The sequence below is a fragment of the Mesoplodon bidens genome, assembly GCF_964165515.1.
Source record: "Mesoplodon bidens genome assembly, chromosome: 11".
In the NCBI taxonomy this organism is placed as follows: Eukaryota; Metazoa; Chordata; class Mammalia; order Artiodactyla; family Ziphiidae; genus Mesoplodon; species Mesoplodon bidens.
The window spans coordinates 5,880,096-5,898,285 of record NC_138167.1 but is presented as its reverse complement, the minus strand read 5'-3'; the positions used below and the strand labels follow the sequence as shown (position 1 = coordinate 5,898,285).

Genomic DNA, 18,190 nt, shown 5'->3' with positions numbered 1-18,190 from the left:
CCCTAGCCACTGGGGACATTTGGGGGGTACCCACTTGGGCCCCCTGTCCTGTGATGGCTGGAAGGAAGGACTCTTCACCCCATCTGTGCTGTCACCCCACTCCACTTCTCGTCCTCTGACAGCCCGCACCCCTCAGCTTTCCTATACTCCCCCAGTGCTCACCTCACTCAGCCCCCAATCTCCCAAGAGCGCTAGAACAGTAAAAAGCACAGAACTGCCTACGAGGGGGCACGAGGGTCAAAGGGCTGGGGCCGGAGGTTTTCCGAAACTGGCCCTCCTGCTAACCCCAGGGGGTTAACAGTCTCCCCCAAGTTATCAAACAGGACACGATTGAGCCATTGTACTTTTATTCACATCCTGTATTTTGGCATTTTCCAGAGAAGGACAGGGGAGAGACAGGGTGGGGAAAAGACTGAGGCAAGAGGGTGAGGGGGGTCCCCATTTCCCTTATGTCCCTCCTTGCCCGACCACACGGGGAGCAAACACAAAGTGGGGAGGGGAGGCACAGAAGCCCCCTCCTGTGGAAGAGGCTGCACAAAGCTACACCCACACCACACACACAAACAAGCCCGCTCCACGCCAGGCCGGCAGGATCACAGAGAAGCAGGGCACTATGGGGTCAAGGGCAGGAAAGCAACCGTCTCCTCACAAGACAGGCAGCCGGCCCTCCTGTCCCCTTCCTGCTCTATCCCCAAAGTCTCCCGAGCGCCCCCCGCTTTGCTTGGCCATTCTCCCATGGCCACTAGCTTCTTCCCTGCTGCTGGGGACGAAAAGAAAAAGGGTACAGAGCAGGGGGGCGCCCATCCCTCATGCTGGGTGGTCTGCCCCCGCCCTCAGTGGTAAGGGCTCAGGGCAGGCTCTTAGCTGGCCACTCTCTGGTAGAAGTAGATGTAGCCCAGGTCCTTGGGCGGCTTCTCAGAGGCACACACTTTCTGGTCGTTGTAGATCACCCATCTGGGGAAGGGGGTGTGGGAAAAGGATGAACAACCCAGGCATTCTCAACTCAGTCTCTCTGACGTGGCGCCTGGAGTTGACCCTGGTGACTCTGGGGCAAAGGCTCCCAACATTCTCTGCCTGGATCCCCAAACCTACAGTCCAGCTGCCACCTGTCGCAAGGGAACGTCCTGATCTCACAGGGTCATTCCTACTCTACTCGGTGTCTTCAGACCCTGTGGTATCTTTAGAGCCACCTGCACCCATTCCTTTTAGGTAGGGATCAGCAACCTTTGTCTGTCAAGGGCCAGACAGGAAATGTTTCAGGTTTTGCAGGCCATCCGGTCTGTCACAACTACTCAGCCTGCCTGTTGCAGCGTGAAAAGAGCCACAGGCGATACATAAACGAGTAAGTGTGGCCGTGCTTGTAAAAACTTTATTTATAAAAGCAAATGGCGGGGTTCAGCCCCTGGGCCCTAGGTTTGCCCACCTCTGCCGTCAGGCTTTCTGTCTATTTCTGGTGAATTTGCGCCACCATGAGGCAATGCTTTATTGTCCCTCACAAATATTCTAGGACTTCCAGGATGCCCCTCCCCATCCCCAGAAACACTGCCCCATTCAAAAGGCACGTGCCGTCCCCTCACCTGCCTTCCTTCTTGACGTGGCAGACGTAGTGACCACACATGGTTGAGGTGCCCATGTGACTAATGAAGGCGAAGAGCTGATACTCTAAGGGACGGAGGGGGAGGGGAGGAGACAGTGAGGGCGGATGCATCCAGCAGCTCACACCCAGGACGGGGCTTCAGGGGCTGTGGATCAGCCCCCAAGAATCCCACCTTCAGGAGTCACGTCGGTGGAAGGAAGCTTCTGACCTCTGTGCCCCCCGAGGGAAGCAAGCTGCCCTGGGATGAGGACCTGGAAGCCGACTGGCTAGATTCTACCAGGCCCGCCCTGTTTCCCCGGGACACTCACTTCCAGGACCGTCCCGGACTTTAGGTCCCACCGGTATGGACTCGGAGATGGAGTCGGCAGCTGAGCGGCCCTCGGAGATGTCCATGGCAGCTTCCGCGTCCAGGTCGTCTATGTGACTGAAGATCCAGTCCACAGCCCGTTCTAAACTATTACTCTGGGAGAGGAGGGAAGCGTTACTTTTTATTTTTTAGCAAAGTCAGGGTCAGAAAGCCCCCAGTGAAGCCCCCTGCTCCCTCATCACAGCCCCTAAAGGGCAGAGCCCCAGACTGGCCGTACCACACAGGTCATCCTCGGTCTTGCTCACGAGGGATGGAACCTCGCTCCCACCCGCTTCTTCCCACAGGTCCCGTCCTCATCTGGGGGCGTTCATACCGTGGCCCGCAGGGCTTTCAGGGCCTGGTCCCGGGAGAAGCCCATGGAGACGATGGTGGTCACACAGTCCTCTGGCGGGGGGTCAGCTAACGCGCTTGTGGAGCCGGGCCCACTGGAGCCAGGCAGGATGAGGGGGTTTGCAAAATCTGCGGATGTGAGGGGGTGGAAGTGTTTGCGGGAGGGTGCTGGCCCTGCCTGCTCACCACCCCCCAGCTCCCCAGCTCTGCTTACCTGGATCATCCATGTGCGACATGACCCAGTTCATGGCGGCCTCGGCCCCGCTGTTGCCCGTGTAGTAGACGGCTTTGCGGCAGGCGTCCATCGGGAAGCCCATCTCCACCAGCTGGATGATGACCGATTCATCCAACATGGGCGCTGCTGGCGGAGAAGCGCGGGCACAGGGGCCTGACTCCTTGGGCCACTCCCTGCCCCTCCTCGTTCCCACAGTCCACCCCAAGCCCTCTTCCAGCCACCCGTTCCATGTGTTTTTCCTCCATGGCCTGGCACCTTATTCCAGAACTAAAATGACAACACAACATCACGTGTGCCAGCAGTATCCTCAAGGTACAGAATTGAGGCTAGAGGTCCCCCAGGGAGCCCCTTCCTTGCCCATTGTCTCAGAACAGGCCGTTTCTGGAGTATGATAACCTGCCCCCCACCCCCTACCCAACTCAAGGTGAACGAGGGCAGAGGCAATTAGCCAGCCACACAGAGGATGTGGCTGGGGGTGCTCTATTGGTCCTCACGTCCATCAGGAGGGCAGAGGAAATTTGAAAGGGAGGACAGGAGAAACACAATGGACAGGGACAAGGGGAGGCAGGCAGAGAAGACCCCCATCAGCAAGGGAAAGAGACAGGCAGGAAGAAGAGTCACTAACATGTCGGAGAGGAGAAGTGAGGGGAGCAGAAGGAGTCTTCGTCTTCGTTGCCATAGAAACCAAGGCTACCTTTGGGCTCATCCGGAGTGACCAGGGGTGGGGCAATGTCGGGCAGCTCCTCCTCTCCAGGCTGCAGCCCTGTGCCCCTCAGCTGGGAGATGTCTAGCTCCTCTGGCATCTCAATGGATACATCTGCAAGTGGAACAGCAGGACAGAGGTCACCTCAGCAGCTCCCCGAGGCCCTCTGGGGATAAGCACTCCAGGAATCTCAAGCCCCTCCCCCCATCCTGCTCTGTAGTAAGATGCTGCTCAGAGCAGGACCCATTGTAGGGGTCTCAGTGTAATAAAAATCATCACGGGCCGGGCCGGGGTTCAGGAGACCAGGATTCCAGTCCTGGATCTACCACCAATGAGCCACGAGCCAGGAAAGGGCCTCCGACTGCGCCGCAGAATGATTCTATACTTCCGTGGGGCTCGACTTATCTAGGAAATGAAGTTAATTCTGCAGTTCGCAAAGTCATCAGGGGCCTGTAGGGCCCGTAAAAAACTGTTTCAAGATTGTCAAAATGAAAGCATCTTACCAATTATATAAAACTATGAAGATAACTTTTGGTTTTAAGTCATAACTATAAAATCGAAGAAGTGTTAAACAACAAGATCCTACTGCACAGCACAGCAAACTGTATTCAATATCTTATGATAAACCATAATGGAAAAGAATACTAAAAAAAAAGGAATGTGTATATATAACTGAATCACTTTGCTGTACAGCGGTAATTAACACAACGTTGTAAATCAACTATACTTCAATTAAAAAATGTAGTGGAGGGCCTCCCTGGTGGCGCGGTGGTTGAGAGTCCGCCTGCCGATGCAGGGGATACGGGTTCGTGCCCCAGTCTGGGAGGATCCCATATGCCGCGGAGCGGCTGGGCCCGTGAGCCATGGCCGCTGAGCCTGCGCGTCCGGAGCCTGTGCTCCGCAACGGGAGAGGCCACAACAGTGAGAGGCCCGCGTACCGGAAAAAAAAAAAAAAAAAAAAAAATGTAGTGAAGGGCTTCCCTGGTGGCGCAGTGGTTAAGAGTCCGCCTGCCGGGCCTCCCTGGTGGCGCAGTGGTTGAGAGTCCGCCTGCCGATGCAGGGGATACGGGTTCGTGCCCCGGTCTGGGAGGATCCCACATGCCGCGGAGCTGCTGGGCCCGTGAGCCATGGCCGCTGGGCCTGCGCGTCCGGAGCCTGTGCTCTGCAGCGGGGGAAGGCCACAGCAGTGAGAGGCCCGCGTACCACAAAAAAAAAAAAAAAAAAAAAAAAAAAAAAAGAGTCCGCCTGCCGATGCAGGGGACACGGGTTCATGCCCCGGTCTGGGAAGATCCCACATGCCGCGGAGCGACTGGGCCCGTGAGCCATGGCCACTGAGCCTGCGCGTCCGGAGCCTGTGCTCTGCAACGGGAGAGGCCACAACAGTGAGAGGCCCGTGTACCGCAAAAATGAAAAAAAAAAAAAAAAAAAAAAGTAGTGAAAAAAGTAAAAAATTAAAGAAGTCAATATTTTTAGTCAGCGCTTTTCAAACTAGACACATTTTGAAACATCTAAAGTAATGTTTCCCCTTTCAGAGGGAAGTTGGAGAAGCACTAGTTTATGTGTTAAGGCCCCTTCTTTTTCTAGCACTTTCTGCTTAACCTCCCTCGCTCGTCCCAGCCACCATACCCAGTTTCTTGGGCACCCAGTCTAAGCCGAACGTGAACTTCTTGATCTGGATGACCAGGTAGTCAGGGAATGAGGCAAATCGTGTGGTCCTAGGGAAGAGAGAATGTTCTGGTACCCAGAGAACCTCTCCTGAAAGCCCCACCCTGGGTTCAGCCTGTCATGGATAGAAGACCTAACAGCCCAGAAGACGCTCCATATTCTTTTCTTGCCCTGGCCAGGCATCAAGAGCATCTGTGGACAAGGAGAAGCAGAAGCCGGGGAAGTGGCGGGGGAGGGGCGGGGGCGTCTCACGGGCAGGAGCAGCAAAGGGGCAGATGGCTGAAATCCCGGAGACCAGAGACTCTTTCACGTCTCAAGCTCACGCCCAAGGATGGGTCAGCAAAGAGTAAGATCATATACTGGAAGTTTCAATTCTGTCCACGACTGTTACTAAGTGCCTGTGCTTTGCCAGGACTGGGGAAGTGAACCGAGAGAGGCTGCCCTGGAAACTGATCCCATCCCAAGAGAGACGAGGGACTGGTAGGGGCAGGTCAAGGTAACGTGTCACAATTATCCGAGTCCACTCCTGCTGGGGCCTCCTGGACCGGGGTACCAGCCTCAACTGATACAAGTCTGAGATTCTGACCACAGAGGGACTCGAGAATGCAAACAAAGGCTGACAGCATCTTTGGGTTTACCCTGACACGGGCCTGGACCCACAGGACTTACTTGACGGCTACGGATTTGGCCTGCAGGGCCGTGCTCCAGAAGTCATCCACCTGCTCGGGGGCCCCATAGGCCTCCAGGCAGGAACTGAAGGGCACCTGGGCCCGAACCAGCTCCGGCAGTGGCAGCTTCTCCTCTTCGGCTTGCCGCTTCTTCTCCTCGTACTCCAGGAGCTCCTCTGGTGACAGAATCAGTGGGTGGGTCCTTCAGAGGGGGCTGCCTCTTTCCCCCCTTAGCCTCTCCCTACTGGCGCTGCGTCCACGACCACCTCAGCTCCTCCACCTCTCCAAACCTACCGGACACACGTCCGTCTGTGATCTGGCCTCTTTCTCAACACAGCTCTGCTGACCAGCTGCAGGCAAGGTTAATCCCACCTGCCCCCAACAGCCCCGCCTCGGCCCTCTGGCTGGGGAGCAGGGCGGACCGCGGGCTCTGCTTCTGTAAGGCACCCAAGCTCCGCTCCCAGGCCTCCGCCTCCGCCTCCAGGCCCCGCTGGGAGAGCAGGGTGCCCACCTTTGTTGAGGGCCGCGTCCATGGGCACCGGCAGCTGCATGATGTAGTCCACTCGCTGGGTGTACTTCACCTTCTCTGTTGCCAGGCACTTGATCTTTTCTTCCACCAGGAAGCGGAACACTTCATTAGGATTTTCAGAGCTCCGGCAATTCCTCTATGGGGAAGAGGCAGGGTGGGGAGGTCTGGGCAGCCAGGCACTGGGATGGGAGCCTAGAAGAGTCACTGGGGGGTCAGGGAGAGAGGGGAGTGGAAGAGAGACGACCACGAAGCGGTGCAGGGCTGCCAGACCAGAGCAGAAGCCTTCCCTAATCAACCCGCCCGTCCTGGCCCATCCGGGCACGGTGGGACTGCGTGGGCAAGTGCCTGTACTTTCTAAGTGCTCAGCAACCGCCTATCGTTTTCTTTGGCTGCGTCCTTCACTAGGCTGCAAGCCCAGCGACTGTAAGGGTCACTCCTTGGCTGCTCTCCTCAGGTACAACTGCTCCTCGCAGGGAAAGCTCAGGGCGCGAAGGCCGTGGGGTCCCAGGGCTGGGAGTGGGTCAGGGCTGACGGGAAAGAATGGGCAGCAAGGAGAAGGGAGGGAACTGAATCGCAGGCAGACAGAAGGTGTGTGAAGAGCGCCCTCACCTCCACCATGTTGATAAGGTGAAGGAAGAACTCTTGGGCATCCTGCTGCCGGTTGGTGGAGAACTCGGGGTGACCCTTGCCGATGAGGGCCTTGAACATCCGAGGGGCGATGCCGTCTTGGACTTCCTAGGCAGAGTCAGGGCGGCGATTCAGCTGGGGCCCAAGAGGCCACCAAGTGGCCTTCTTTAGACACCTCCCGGATCTCAGTTTCCCCACAATTCCAGAGCCTGAAAGGGATGGAGGCCCAGACTCACCTTCTGTTCTGGCACCTGCTCCGCGTCTCCCGACTCTGCTGCTGGCTTGGAATACTCTCCCGAGAGAAGGCCATGGCCCAGCTTGGCCCTGCGTTAACATCCAAGAGAACCACTCAGCTTCCGTGTGACACCAACCTACACCTCATCCTCCCCAGCTCAAGCCCTGCTCAAAGCCCCCTTAGACAGCTCTCTAAAATGTGAAAATCCTTAGATTCCATGGGAACCCAACTCAAGGCAGACAGCAATGCCCAGAAGGCAGTCATCTGAAAGCCTCTAGCTGGCCAGGGGCTAAACTGCTGTTCACTCCAGGGGGTCATGGAGGAGCAAGAAGGCACAAAGGACGGGCTACGTACACCTGGGTGCTGAAATCCTGGGTAGGGTCCGTCGGGGCATTCTGGAAGATCTTCTCCAGCTTATCCACATATCTGAGAGCAAAGGGAAGGACCATTGGAGGGGCTTTGGCCCAGGCCCAGAGGAAAAGGGAAGGGAGCAATTATCTACGAGCTCAGCGAACAGGTTCCCTCCAGAGCAGGTAGGCACGCAGTTGACCCTTGGGGTCCACTTCTTTCCAGCAACCTGCCCTCCCTCCCATTTCCAACTCGGTCAGCATGCAGGGCACTCCAGCCCCCTCCCTGAGAGAGTCGGGGGAAGAGAGAAGACAGCCCAGGAGAAGGATAAATACGGTTCATATTCTTTGAACAGAACGTGTCAATATGTTCTAAGTTTTCACGTGTGCACCAGGCCTTCCCAATTAGACAGTAAACTCACTTATGCTGAGAACCTGCCTTTCTTCCATCGTCACGTCCCTAGCCCTCCCCTATCCCCAAATGCTCCATGTACCTGTTAGGTGCTCACCTGATGTCACTGGCCTAAAATAAAGACCACCTGCTCGCCCTTGAGTCAGTCAGGAGGCCTCGGGGGGCCCTGGGGTTGGGCGTCTGGCCCCACCAGTGGGTTTGTGTGTGGCCAGGTTGATGGTGACGCAGCCCTAGAACCTGCTCCCCTCGCAGTGTACCAGGAACTAAGACTGAGCTAGAACAGAGGTCCTGAGGGCAGCCAAAGGAGGGTGCCTGGAGGCTGGCCGCCAGGGGAGGAGCGGGTATCAGGGGCGCACAGCCCAGGGGCCGGCCTCGGGGAGAGAGCAGCACTCACTTCCTCTGGAAGTCGGGGATGCTGAAGAGCACCTGGACCACCGAGTTGAGGTAGCAGCTGTTGCCCAGGTTGCGGATGCCTGTGTAGCCGGGCCCGAACAGGGGCTTGAGCGACACCCCCGACTCCTGGATCAGCTCCCACTCGCCGATGCGCTGGTTCATGTCTATCTCCAACTCCGTCATCGTCTTGTCCGTCTGCACGGGAAGGGGCACCGCAGACAGGCTAAGGAACGCAGCCCTGCGTCTTTTCCGTTCTCTCACTTGGTCTAGGACGAGAGCCAGCTGGAGCCCGGACTGTACTGAATTATGGGCTCTGACACGGGAGGCCCACTGGGTATCCTCCAGTGCAAGTTCCGGAAGGCCACAGGCAACTGTCCCAGGGGCCCGTTAGGCAGCAGGCCTCTGCCCAAATGAGGGGATGAAACGAACTCAACTCCCCCGAGCTGAAGCGTTCATCCATGCTGAAGCCACCCCTTCTCGCCCTCAGATCGCCCGAGCATCACTTCCTCAGGGCCATTTCCTCCATCCCCTGGACTAGGTGGCCCCCTGGAAACTCCTGCACACCCTCCACAGTCTGCAGTTACTCCCGTATCTGTGTGAGCATCTGATCCATGCCTGCCTCTTATGTGGAATAGAAGCCTATGAGAGCGAGGACCACCCCGTCTCACTTGCAGTGACCAGCACATAGTAGGAGCTCAGGAGTAGTCAGTGAACGACGAAATGATTCTAGAAGCTGAAGGGGTCTCACCTTCTGCATCTTCAGCATGTCGATACCAAAGTGGGACAGGTGCTCGGCCAGGTTGGGGTCCAGGACCATGTCATCCTCGTCATAGGAGTACACATCTAGCACAGGAGGCAGTAGCAGAGTCAGAGGGGGCGGCTCAGGCCCAGCCTGACCACCAACCCCAGCCCCTGCCCCGAGAGGCCTCGGTGGGATGGAAGGACGAGCCGTGAGGGTAACGCTCTTAGCTCCCTCGAGCATCAGTGAGGCCGTAAGCCCTTCTGGGACTGGCTGTCCGGGAAGATGGGGTGAAACAGGGTAAGGGTTGGAATTCATTGTGTCTCCACCCTACAGGGAAGGTTCTAGAGTGAGATGGGTTTGAAAGAACACTCACTAAAAGACAATGACGGTGACCCCTAGGAAGGGGACTGGGATTTGGGGGGTTAACTGCAAATTCAGTTTTACTGCAATATTTTCATCGTTTATCACGAGAACAAACGGGCATCTTGTTCGTGTCATGTGAAATGAGTTAAGGGTTAAGACCCCGCGAGTTCCGCGTGGAGGTGGTCGGCGGTGGGAGGGATGTAGTACCAGCTCCGTCGGGTGTGATGGTGCCCAGCTTGACGGCCAGCGGGTAGCCCGTCTCCCTGTAGCGCTCCACGGCGTGGTTGTTGCCCCCGCTGCCGTCGAAGTAGCGCCGGCCACAGAGGATGGAGCCGTCGGTCAGGTTGAGCCACAGGTTCTCCCTCATGTCGCACTTGGAGCACTTCCAGCCACTGACCCCGGGAGAAGAAAATTAGCCGAAATATGGGTCAGGGCTTTATGGGAGAGGTGGGTCCCCCGCTGGTCCAAGACCTCTCCCTTCTCCTCTCCTCTGGAGGTGCCCTCACTTAGCTCAGCTCCCCCAGGCCTCCCTCCTCAGCCTGCTCCCGACCCTCTCTCCCACCAGACCCCACAGGAGGGTGGCCTCTTTGCCCCAGCTCTGGGGGTTGCACCCCGAGGTGGCGGGGCCAGGCCTCACCAGGGAGGGATTCGAGCAGGGCTGTCCAGCTGCTTGAGGTTGAAGGCATGCTTAGACACCTGCCGTACCTCCCCGTCCCAGGCCTGCACCTCCTGCTTGCGGGAGGCTGAGTCGGCCGACAGTAGGGCCTCCACCGCACTGGTCACCTGGAGGAAGCAGAGGGTGAGACACAGGACCCAGCCCGCAGCCCCACATGCCCCTCTAGCCCCGTGGTCTTCAGCTTTCTCGGGCCTTGCCCACGACATCACTGCTCTGGCCCCGCCTGCCCTAGACTCCTCGGTAGGGCAGGAAGGTGTGCATACCCGATCTCTGACAATGTCAGGGAGTCCCCCCAGCCCATCCCGGGCTATCTCCAGGTAATCCGGCAAAATGACGATCTTCACATCCTCATCGTATTCAAACTTCTCGTCGTTGAGGTCAAACCCACCTTCGACACCTGGTAAGACAGGGAAGAAGAGGGGGAGTAGGACCACCACCACAGGTCGACAGCCCTCCTCTGATACAGCACTTCACCTTGTCCCCTCCAGAGCTTCAGGGCCACGGATCAGGCCCGTCCTTCGGGGGCTTTCCTAGCACCTCTGAGAGCAGGAATGGCCAGCTCAAGGAGGAGAACAGGACGGCAGTGATGCTCACCAATAGCCAGACGGGTGGGCTTCTTGCGGGGGGGGTCTCCAGTGCTTGCAGTCGTGTCTTCCTCTTTCTGCAACGAGGCACGCAGGGCAGCATCAGCCACGCGCACCAAGGAAGGTACCAATGAGGAGGGTGGACGGGATGGAGTGGGCTAATCTCGGAAGAGAAAGGAGCTAAAACACACACGTGCTGGGTTTTAATGACACCAACAGAAATAGGTGAGGGGGAAACTGAGGCCTGTGGGAGGTCAGGATGGAACAGACAGATTCAATACGGGGGCCCAGTGGGATGGGCCCGAATGTCCTCAGGCCTTGCCTACCGGGCGCCGGGTCCGCCGGAGGTGCAGGTAGACTCGCTGGCCGGTCTTGTTGAAATGTCTCTCCACATACTGTTTCCCAAAACCCAGGAATGTGTTCATGCAGATGTAGAGGCCACCCTCAGACTCCTGCAGGACAAGAGGCAGGGGAGGGAACACAGGCAGGATGAGGCCTGGCAATGGAAAACTAAGACCTGGAGTCAGAAACTGCGGGTTTCCGGAAGAAAGATCTGTCCTCAAACACCGTGTGGCTTTTGGCGAGTCACTTAGCCTTTTAGGACCCGGCACCTGGCTAAGTCTCCCCATCGTCCTGGGACTTTGCTAACAACCCACAAGGACACCGGGGCTGAGCAACACCTATCAGTCACCATTCCTCTTCCTTCCTGCTCCTTTTCTGGAGCCCTTTGGTATACTGCAGAGAACTCCCTTTACCTCTTTCCTGGAGCCTAGAGATCCGGAGAGTGAATGGGGATCAACTACCATAGGCTTGGAGAGACCTCCATGTCAGACACGGAACCTAATCTAGGGACACCATGACCAACCCCACCCGACCTCCAAGATTCAGCAAACCTTCCAGACCGGAGGAGCACAGATGCCAGCACCTGAACAAGACACCTAAGCCCGAGCTTGCCAGCAAGGCCAGACCTTTCCCTTCCCTCACTCTACTAGGCAGTCGACCCCTGGTCCACACTGGTCTCCTCCTTCCTTGCCTGCTGAGGCCTGGCTCCAGGGGAACAATGCCTTGCTTGGGGCTCACAGCTGAACTGGGACCCAGTCTGGCAAGGACATGAAGTCCAGCATTCTCCAGTCACCGCCCTGATGCTTCGCCCCTCCCGCCCCCGACCAATAACCAAATCCCCACTGAAGTCCCATCAACCTCCAACCTCAAAGCCATCCTCTTTCTAGAACCATCTATCAACACCTTCTGAGACAAGAACACATATAACCCAGGAAGAAAACAGGGAAAGACAAGTGTCCACTGTAAATCACAGCTGAGGAGGGAAGATGGGTTTTCCCCAAACTGAGCAAGTCCACTCGTGCCCTTGTGAAGAGACTGATGGAGAAGGAGGAAACTGGACAACAGAGTCTTCCCTCAGATCCAAGCAACGACAGGCATCTTCTTCCTGGAATTAAAGCCTCAGTGGCCTTGAAAAACTCTCTGCTGTGAGTTAAAAATAGGGCACCGGGGGCTCCCCTGGTGGCGCAGTGGTTGGGAGTCCGCCTGCCGATGCAGGGGACACGGGTTCGTGCCCCGGTCCGGGAAGATCCCACTTGCCGCGGAGCGGCTGGGCCCGTGAGCCATGGCCACTGAGCCTGCGCGTCCGGAGCCTGTGCTCCGCAACGGGAGAGGCCACAACAGTGAGAGGTCCACATACCGCAAAAAAAAAAAAAATAGGGCACCGCACCGCAGTTCTCAGTCCCATAGATTGCTCCGTACCCCTCCCTAGGACAGTGTGGCTTATAACGTTCATGAACAAATAGAGCATTTCTCATCACGGAGGTCAAATAAGCTCTTTCTACCATGAACCCAATTTGAAGACAATCAAATATGCCAGAAGTTGGTTAGCAAAGCCAACCAATGGAGATCTCCTGACTTGGGGTGAGAGAAGGAAAGTGTAATGAGATTACAAAAACCCCTTTTGGATTATTCAAACCATTACTAAGGAGAGGGACAGGAGTGTAGAGAAGGAACCACTATAGGTAATTGAAAGAAGGGAGACTTCTACCATCTGTTGATAGTTAAGGAAAAAAACCTTTCCCTCCTGAGAAAGACAGTGCTTCACCAATGCATGCACTTGATAAAACTGGGAGGCCTGTGGGAGCTCTGCAGTGATTAAACTCCTATGTTGCAAAGAGAAGACGCTGATTCCACCAAAGATTGGGAACCCTGGAGCTCTGCTCTGAGCAGCCGTCCTCTTTTAGCTCTGCCAAAGCCAGACTTCAGAGAAGCGGCACATTGTCTGCGGCCCAGATCAAAGCCTAGCAAACCAAGCAACCTACAAATCACAGGGATGATCCTGAACTGGGCCTCAGATCACGCTGCTATCCTCAGCACTAGCGATGCATTAATGAAGCCTTTCCACTCTGACTTGCAGTTTTCCCAGCCATGAGCTGGTCCGGCTGAACACCCTGGGCAGGGCCCAGCAGCGGCCTGAGGGAGGGGTGGTGAGGGGGGCGGATCCCAGCCAGGCTGCTGCCCTCTCAGTTCAGGCTCTGGCCTAGCTGGAGGCTTGTGTCTGCCTGAGGGTGCCACAGGAAGGCAGAACTGCAGGAAGGGAGGGAGGTACCGGGTGGAGCCTGCAAAATGTGAAGCACGGTGTGGGTGGCGGCTTTGCCTAACTAGTCAAGAGTGGGAGCGGGATGGGAAAGGGGCCTTAGTACCCGCCATGAAAGAAACCACCTCTCTGGGAATACTTTCAAAAGGGTTCCCTCTGCTCTCTGTGATAGGCGGGAGAAAGAGAGAGGGCTGCGGCCATAATTCACCTCAAATGAGAAGCGACTAGAGCTTTCCTCTCCTCTTTCCTCCCCTCCCTACCACCAATGACCCACCTCCCCGGCCCCTGTCCATATTAACCATGGGTGGAGGCTCTCTAACTCTGCCTTTTTCAGAACCGGGTTTCTTCAAGGCCACTTCCAGACTACTAGGCGCCTGGGAACTGCAGTCCCCACCCTCCTACCCCAACCCGGGCCCAGAACTGTGGGGGTGGGGTGGGGGGGAGTCGCACCATCCCTCCCACACGAGACTACAAAACCCGGAGAGCCATGCGCGATAGGCAAGGCCAACTCCCAGGCTTTCGCAGGGGTCCACATGGGAGATGTAGTCCGGCAACCCGGTTGCGCCTCTGGCTTAGAACGGTAACGAAGGGAGTGAGCGACTACAATCCCCACAGTGCTCCACGAGACCGGGTGCGGGTGAGGCGGGCGCGGTGGCTTCCGGGGGCGGTAGTCACACGACAGCTCCCGCGAATTCGAAGCAACGGCAGGGGTAGCGTGGGAGACTACAAGTCCCATGGTGCACCGCAGGGAGGCGGTGGCCCAAGACTTGCAGGCCCCGGCGGAATGACCAGGGCGATGGAAGGAAGTCGTGCTCGCTGCGGCCGTGGGGAATGGGCTTACCGGTGTGTCGAAGGAGAAGGCGCATTCGTCTTTGTGGACCCGGTCTCCAGCCTTGGGGACCCGGATAGTCGGTAATACTGACAGCAGCGCCTCCTCACTCAGCTCCGCCATGACACCGGCAGCAGCTCCTCCACACACAGCGGCTCCCACCGCTTCTAGTTCCCCACCCCCTACCCTTTAGTCCAATGAGCGCCACTCGTTAGGCGCATGCGCTGAAGGAAAGACGCGCGAGAATGGCAGTCGGACGGAGCCTGCCCGCTAGTGCTCCGCCCTCTGCCCGGCTCTTGACTACCGCCAATGAAAAGCGCTTCTAATGCAATCGATGCTCGGAAGAGCCAATCCCACTCCTCCAGGGTAGAGCGCACGTAGAGCAGTGAGGTGGGTCCCGGAGTTTTGGCTGCTGGGACTCCGGGACCCTACAATCCATTAGCGTGCTGTCTATTGAAGAGCAGAAACTGACGGTGTTTTAAACCAGTCAATCCCAGAAACTTTCCTGGGGACCTGTCCAATGGGAAAATAGAAGGACAGTTGTAGTATTGATATTTGAAAAGGGGCTGTCCAATGAGGCGGGGTTTGAGAGTTAGTGTCGAGTGATTGCTAACTCCGTCGACCAATAAGGATTACGATCTCTTTGGACTCAGAAAAATCTTCATAACTCCGTCTCCAGCTGGATATGTACATAATAGCGTAATAATTCATGATTCTATTTTTTAATAAAATCATTTGATTTCGAAACTGAAGGTCTCAAGAGCGAAAACTGGCATTCTGCAAAGTCTTACGACAGACAGCTCGCAGCCCTATACTGAACAAAAGTCCCCCTATCGAGGAGGCGTCACCCCTGGCAAGTCAAGCCGTCGTCCATTGGCCCCACGGTCCCCATGATAGACGTCCTCCCAGCCCAATGGCTTCCTGCACTGGAGGCGGGTCTCACACAGCGGACCTATAGGAACCAGGGTCGACTCAGCCAATAGGGTCAGGGCAGGGGCGTGGCGGGAAGTTTGAAACTTAGCTTCGGGAGTTGAGGATCGAGCTGTTTTGCATCCAAAGCTGGAACTGGGGCCCGGTAAGTGATTTGAATAAATTAGTGAATAAGTTAGAGGGCCCAGGAGGCCCCGAAGGAGCTGCCCTGTCATCTGTATCAGTCATTATCCCCTCTGAGACCTCTGGCCCGGCGGCCAGGCGCTTCCTCAGCGGGGAACTGGGGAAGTTCGGGTGGTCTGGAGTCAGAGGGCGAACGTGGTCGCGGTAAAGACTGAGACCCGAGTCACTTCTCACAGGCATCCCTTCCTCGCCCGGGCCGGGCCCTGCCCCATCCTATTTCTCCTGGTTGAGATGGGCTCAGCCAAGAGCGTCCCAGTCACTCCAGCGCGGCCTCCGCCTCACAACAAGCTTCTGGCTCGAGTGGCGGACCCCCGTTCACCCAGCGCCGGCATCCTGCGCACACCCATCCAGGTACTCAGGATCGGGGTGGGGGAGGCAGCGAAACTGTCTGAATTTGGGGGCCTCTGCCTAACCTGATTCTGAGAGAGCTCACTCCCCGCCACCACCCCCCGCCTTATTTTCCACATTCTCAATCCCGGTGAAGTAGGCTGAGTGTCTGAGGGCCTTGGCAATTCTCGTCTGGGTGTGGACCTGAGGCTAGAGACCTGGCGGGGAAGAGTGAGGGCCCAGACTTGTTCTAGCCTTTGGTCCTGACAGGTAGAGAGCTCTCCTCAACCAAACCTGCCATCAGGGGAGCAGCTGGAGGGCCCTAAGCAGTCCCAGGACTCAGATCCCCGATCTCCTACCCTTGGCATTGCACGGACACCTATGAAGACCAGCGGGGGTAAGTACTGGGCCCAGGGAATTCTGGTAATGCTGTCACCTGGCATCCTTGGGTAACAGCATTATCAGAAGGGGCCTCCATCCTCCTGCTTTGAACCCATGTCACTCTTTTTTTTTTTTTTTTTTTTTTTTTTTTTTGCGGTACGCGGGCCTCTCACTGTTGTGGCCTCTCCCGTTGCGGAGCACAGGCTCCGGATGCGCAGGCTCAGCGGCCACGGCTCACGGGCCCAGCCGTTCCGCGGCATGTGGGATCCTCCCGGACCGGGGCACGAACCCATGTCCCCTGCATCGGCAGGCAGACTCTCAACCACTGCGCCACCAGGGAAGCCAAGCCCAAGGCTCATGTATCTTATCCTCCTTGCTGAATGCTTTGTAACAGAGAGTCACTATCTCACTTCACTTCTCCCCCGCATAGAGCCCCCAAGCCCACTGGTGAAACAGCTGAGTGACGTATTTGAGACCGAAGACCCCACATTAAGTCTTCCCCCAGAGCCTGTTCTGCCCCTAGAGACACCTTCATCTTCTCCACTGGACTCGCCTCTGGGCACCCGGTTTTCCCTTGAGGATCAGATGCCACCTTGGAGCCAGACTGAGTTCCCCTCCAGGCAGGTGTTTTCCAAAGAGGAAATAGGACATGCCTCGGAAACCACTATGGCCAGCCAGGACTCAGACAAGCCCTTAAGAGACCCCGAGACTCCTCGGTCTTCAGGTACAGAATCTATAGGCAAGGTATGGGGTAGAGAAATTGGGAGAACACTCTGGAATAATGTCCATGAATGGATGGAGGAGAAATAAACTGTAAACCCCTAATCTTGGCTCCTTGTTTTAACTCCTTACCAACCCTAGGTTCTAAGTGCAGCAGATGGAAACCAAACAGCAAGGTGCTAGGGAGATCTCCTCTCACCATCCTGCAGGATGACAACTCCCCCGGGACTCTGACACCACGACAGGTAAAGGGAGAGAGGGTGAAAGCTATTACTAGGAAATCCAACGTAAAGATGGGAGCCCTTTTCCCCGATCTTCTCTCCCCTGAACAACCTCCCGCCCTCCCTCACCTTGCCCACTGCCTTTCGCAGGGAAAGCGGCCTTCTCCCCTGAGTGAAAATGTTAGGGAACTAAAGGAAGGGGCCGTTCTGGGAACTGGACGACATCTGAAAACTGGAGGACGAGCATGGGAGCAAGGCCGGGGCCACGACAAGGAAAATCAGCACTTTCCTTTGGTAGAGAACTAGGGCGTGCACGGCCCCAGCACTGGGACTCACCAGGGGCCTCGTGGTATTCTGTGTCCTCTCACCCCTTCTTTCCCTGGGAGACTGGAAAGGCTCATTTTCTTCAACTCCCCCTACACTACCAACTCTGGGACTGAGCTTCCTTGGCTTTCTTTGTGTCTTATGTGTTTCTGTATATTAAAGCAAGTGATTTTAAATGATTTTTTTTTATCGGAGTATAGTTGCTTTACAATGTTGTGTTAGTTTCTGCTGTACAGCAAAGTGAATCAGCTATACGTATACATATATCCCCTCTTTTTTGGATTTCCTTCCCATTTAAGTCACCACAGAGCACTGAGTAGAGTTCCCTGTGCTATACAGTAGGTTCTCAGTTGTCTATTTTATGCATAGTAGTGTATATATGTCAATCCCAATCTCCCAATTCATCCCAGCCCCGCTTTGTGTCCATATATTTGTTCTCTATGTCTGTGTCTCTGTTTCTGCTTTGCAAATAGGCTCATTTGTACCATTTTTCTAGATTCCACATATATGCGTTAATATATGGTATTTGTTTTTCTCTTTCTGACTTACTTCACTCTGTATGACAGTCTAGGTCCATCCACGTCTCTACAAGTGACCCAGTTTCATTCCTTTTTATGTCTGAGTAATATTCCACTGTGTATATGTACCACATCTTCTTTATCCATTCCTCTGTCAATGGACACTTAGGTTGCTTCCACGTCCTGGCTATTGTAAATAGAGCTGCAATGAACATTGTGGTACATGACTCTTTTTGAATTATGGTTTTCTCAGGGTATATGCCCAGTAGTGGGATTGCTGGGTCGTTTGGTAGTTCTATTTGTAGTTTTTTAAGGAACCTCCATACTGTTCTCCATAGCCACTGTATCAATTTACATTCCCACTTAAATGATGTTTTTAAGTGTTATACCTAAACCTTGCACTGGGTCTTCTGTATGCAGAAAGGCAGCCTGGGGTGGGGGCGGGGTGTGCTTGTGTGCCACGGCCTGAGTGTCCCCGCACTGACACCTCCAAGCCTCATTTACGCACCTCCCTTAAATCCTGGTGTTCCCCAGGGCACTGTCCTTGGCCCTTTCCTCTTGCTGTCCCTGGGTGTTCACTTCTAGGCCTTCATGTTACTCCTCTGTATTCTGGTGACATCCAGGTCTCTCTCCCTAACCCTGATCTTCATCCAGCTGCCCCAGAGGAACTTCAGAGCTTGTCTAA

The 18,190-nt window shown here is 55.9% G+C and overlaps 2 protein-coding genes across 4 annotated transcripts; one reads left to right on the top strand and one right to left on the bottom strand.

Moving 5' to 3' along the window:
- Positions 1–330: 330 nt before the first annotated feature.
- USP5 (ubiquitin specific peptidase 5) lies at positions 331–14,099 on the bottom strand. 3 transcript variants are annotated; one of them, XM_081248432.1, is made up of 20 exons: positions 13,914–14,098; positions 10,800–10,925; positions 10,484–10,550; positions 10,153–10,286; positions 9,851–9,996; positions 9,421–9,605; positions 8,857–8,951; positions 8,110–8,303; positions 7,311–7,382; positions 6,958–7,045; positions 6,704–6,829; positions 6,077–6,230; positions 5,567–5,741; positions 4,859–4,947; positions 3,155–3,346; positions 2,509–2,652; positions 2,278–2,423; positions 1,906–2,059; positions 1,578–1,662; positions 331–954 (listed from the first exon to the last, which is right to left on the bottom strand). In XM_081248432.1, the coding sequence occupies exons 1-20, from the start codon at positions 14,022–14,024 to the stop codon at positions 861–863; spliced, it is 2,577 nt and encodes an 858-aa protein (XP_081104558.1). In that variant the 5' UTR covers positions 14,025–14,098; the 3' UTR covers positions 331–860. The 3 variants fall into 3 exon arrangements, with proteins under 3 accessions (XP_081104558.1, XP_081104559.1, XP_081104560.1); XM_081248433.1 differs by having other exon boundaries at positions 3,224–3,346; XM_081248434.1 differs by having other exon boundaries at positions 868–954; positions 1,582–1,662; positions 13,914–14,099.
- A 790-nt stretch (positions 14,100–14,889) lies between these two features.
- Positions 14,890–17,166, top strand: CDCA3 (cell division cycle associated 3). The gene is made up of 6 exons (XM_081248496.1): positions 14,890–14,976; positions 15,191–15,365; positions 15,612–15,738; positions 16,153–16,446; positions 16,584–16,687; positions 16,814–17,166. The coding sequence occupies exons 2-6, from the start codon at positions 15,246–15,248 to the stop codon at positions 16,967–16,969; spliced, it is 801 nt and encodes a 266-aa protein (XP_081104622.1). The 5' UTR covers positions 14,890–14,976; positions 15,191–15,245; the 3' UTR covers positions 16,970–17,166.
- Positions 17,167–18,190: the final 1,024 nt, after the last annotated feature.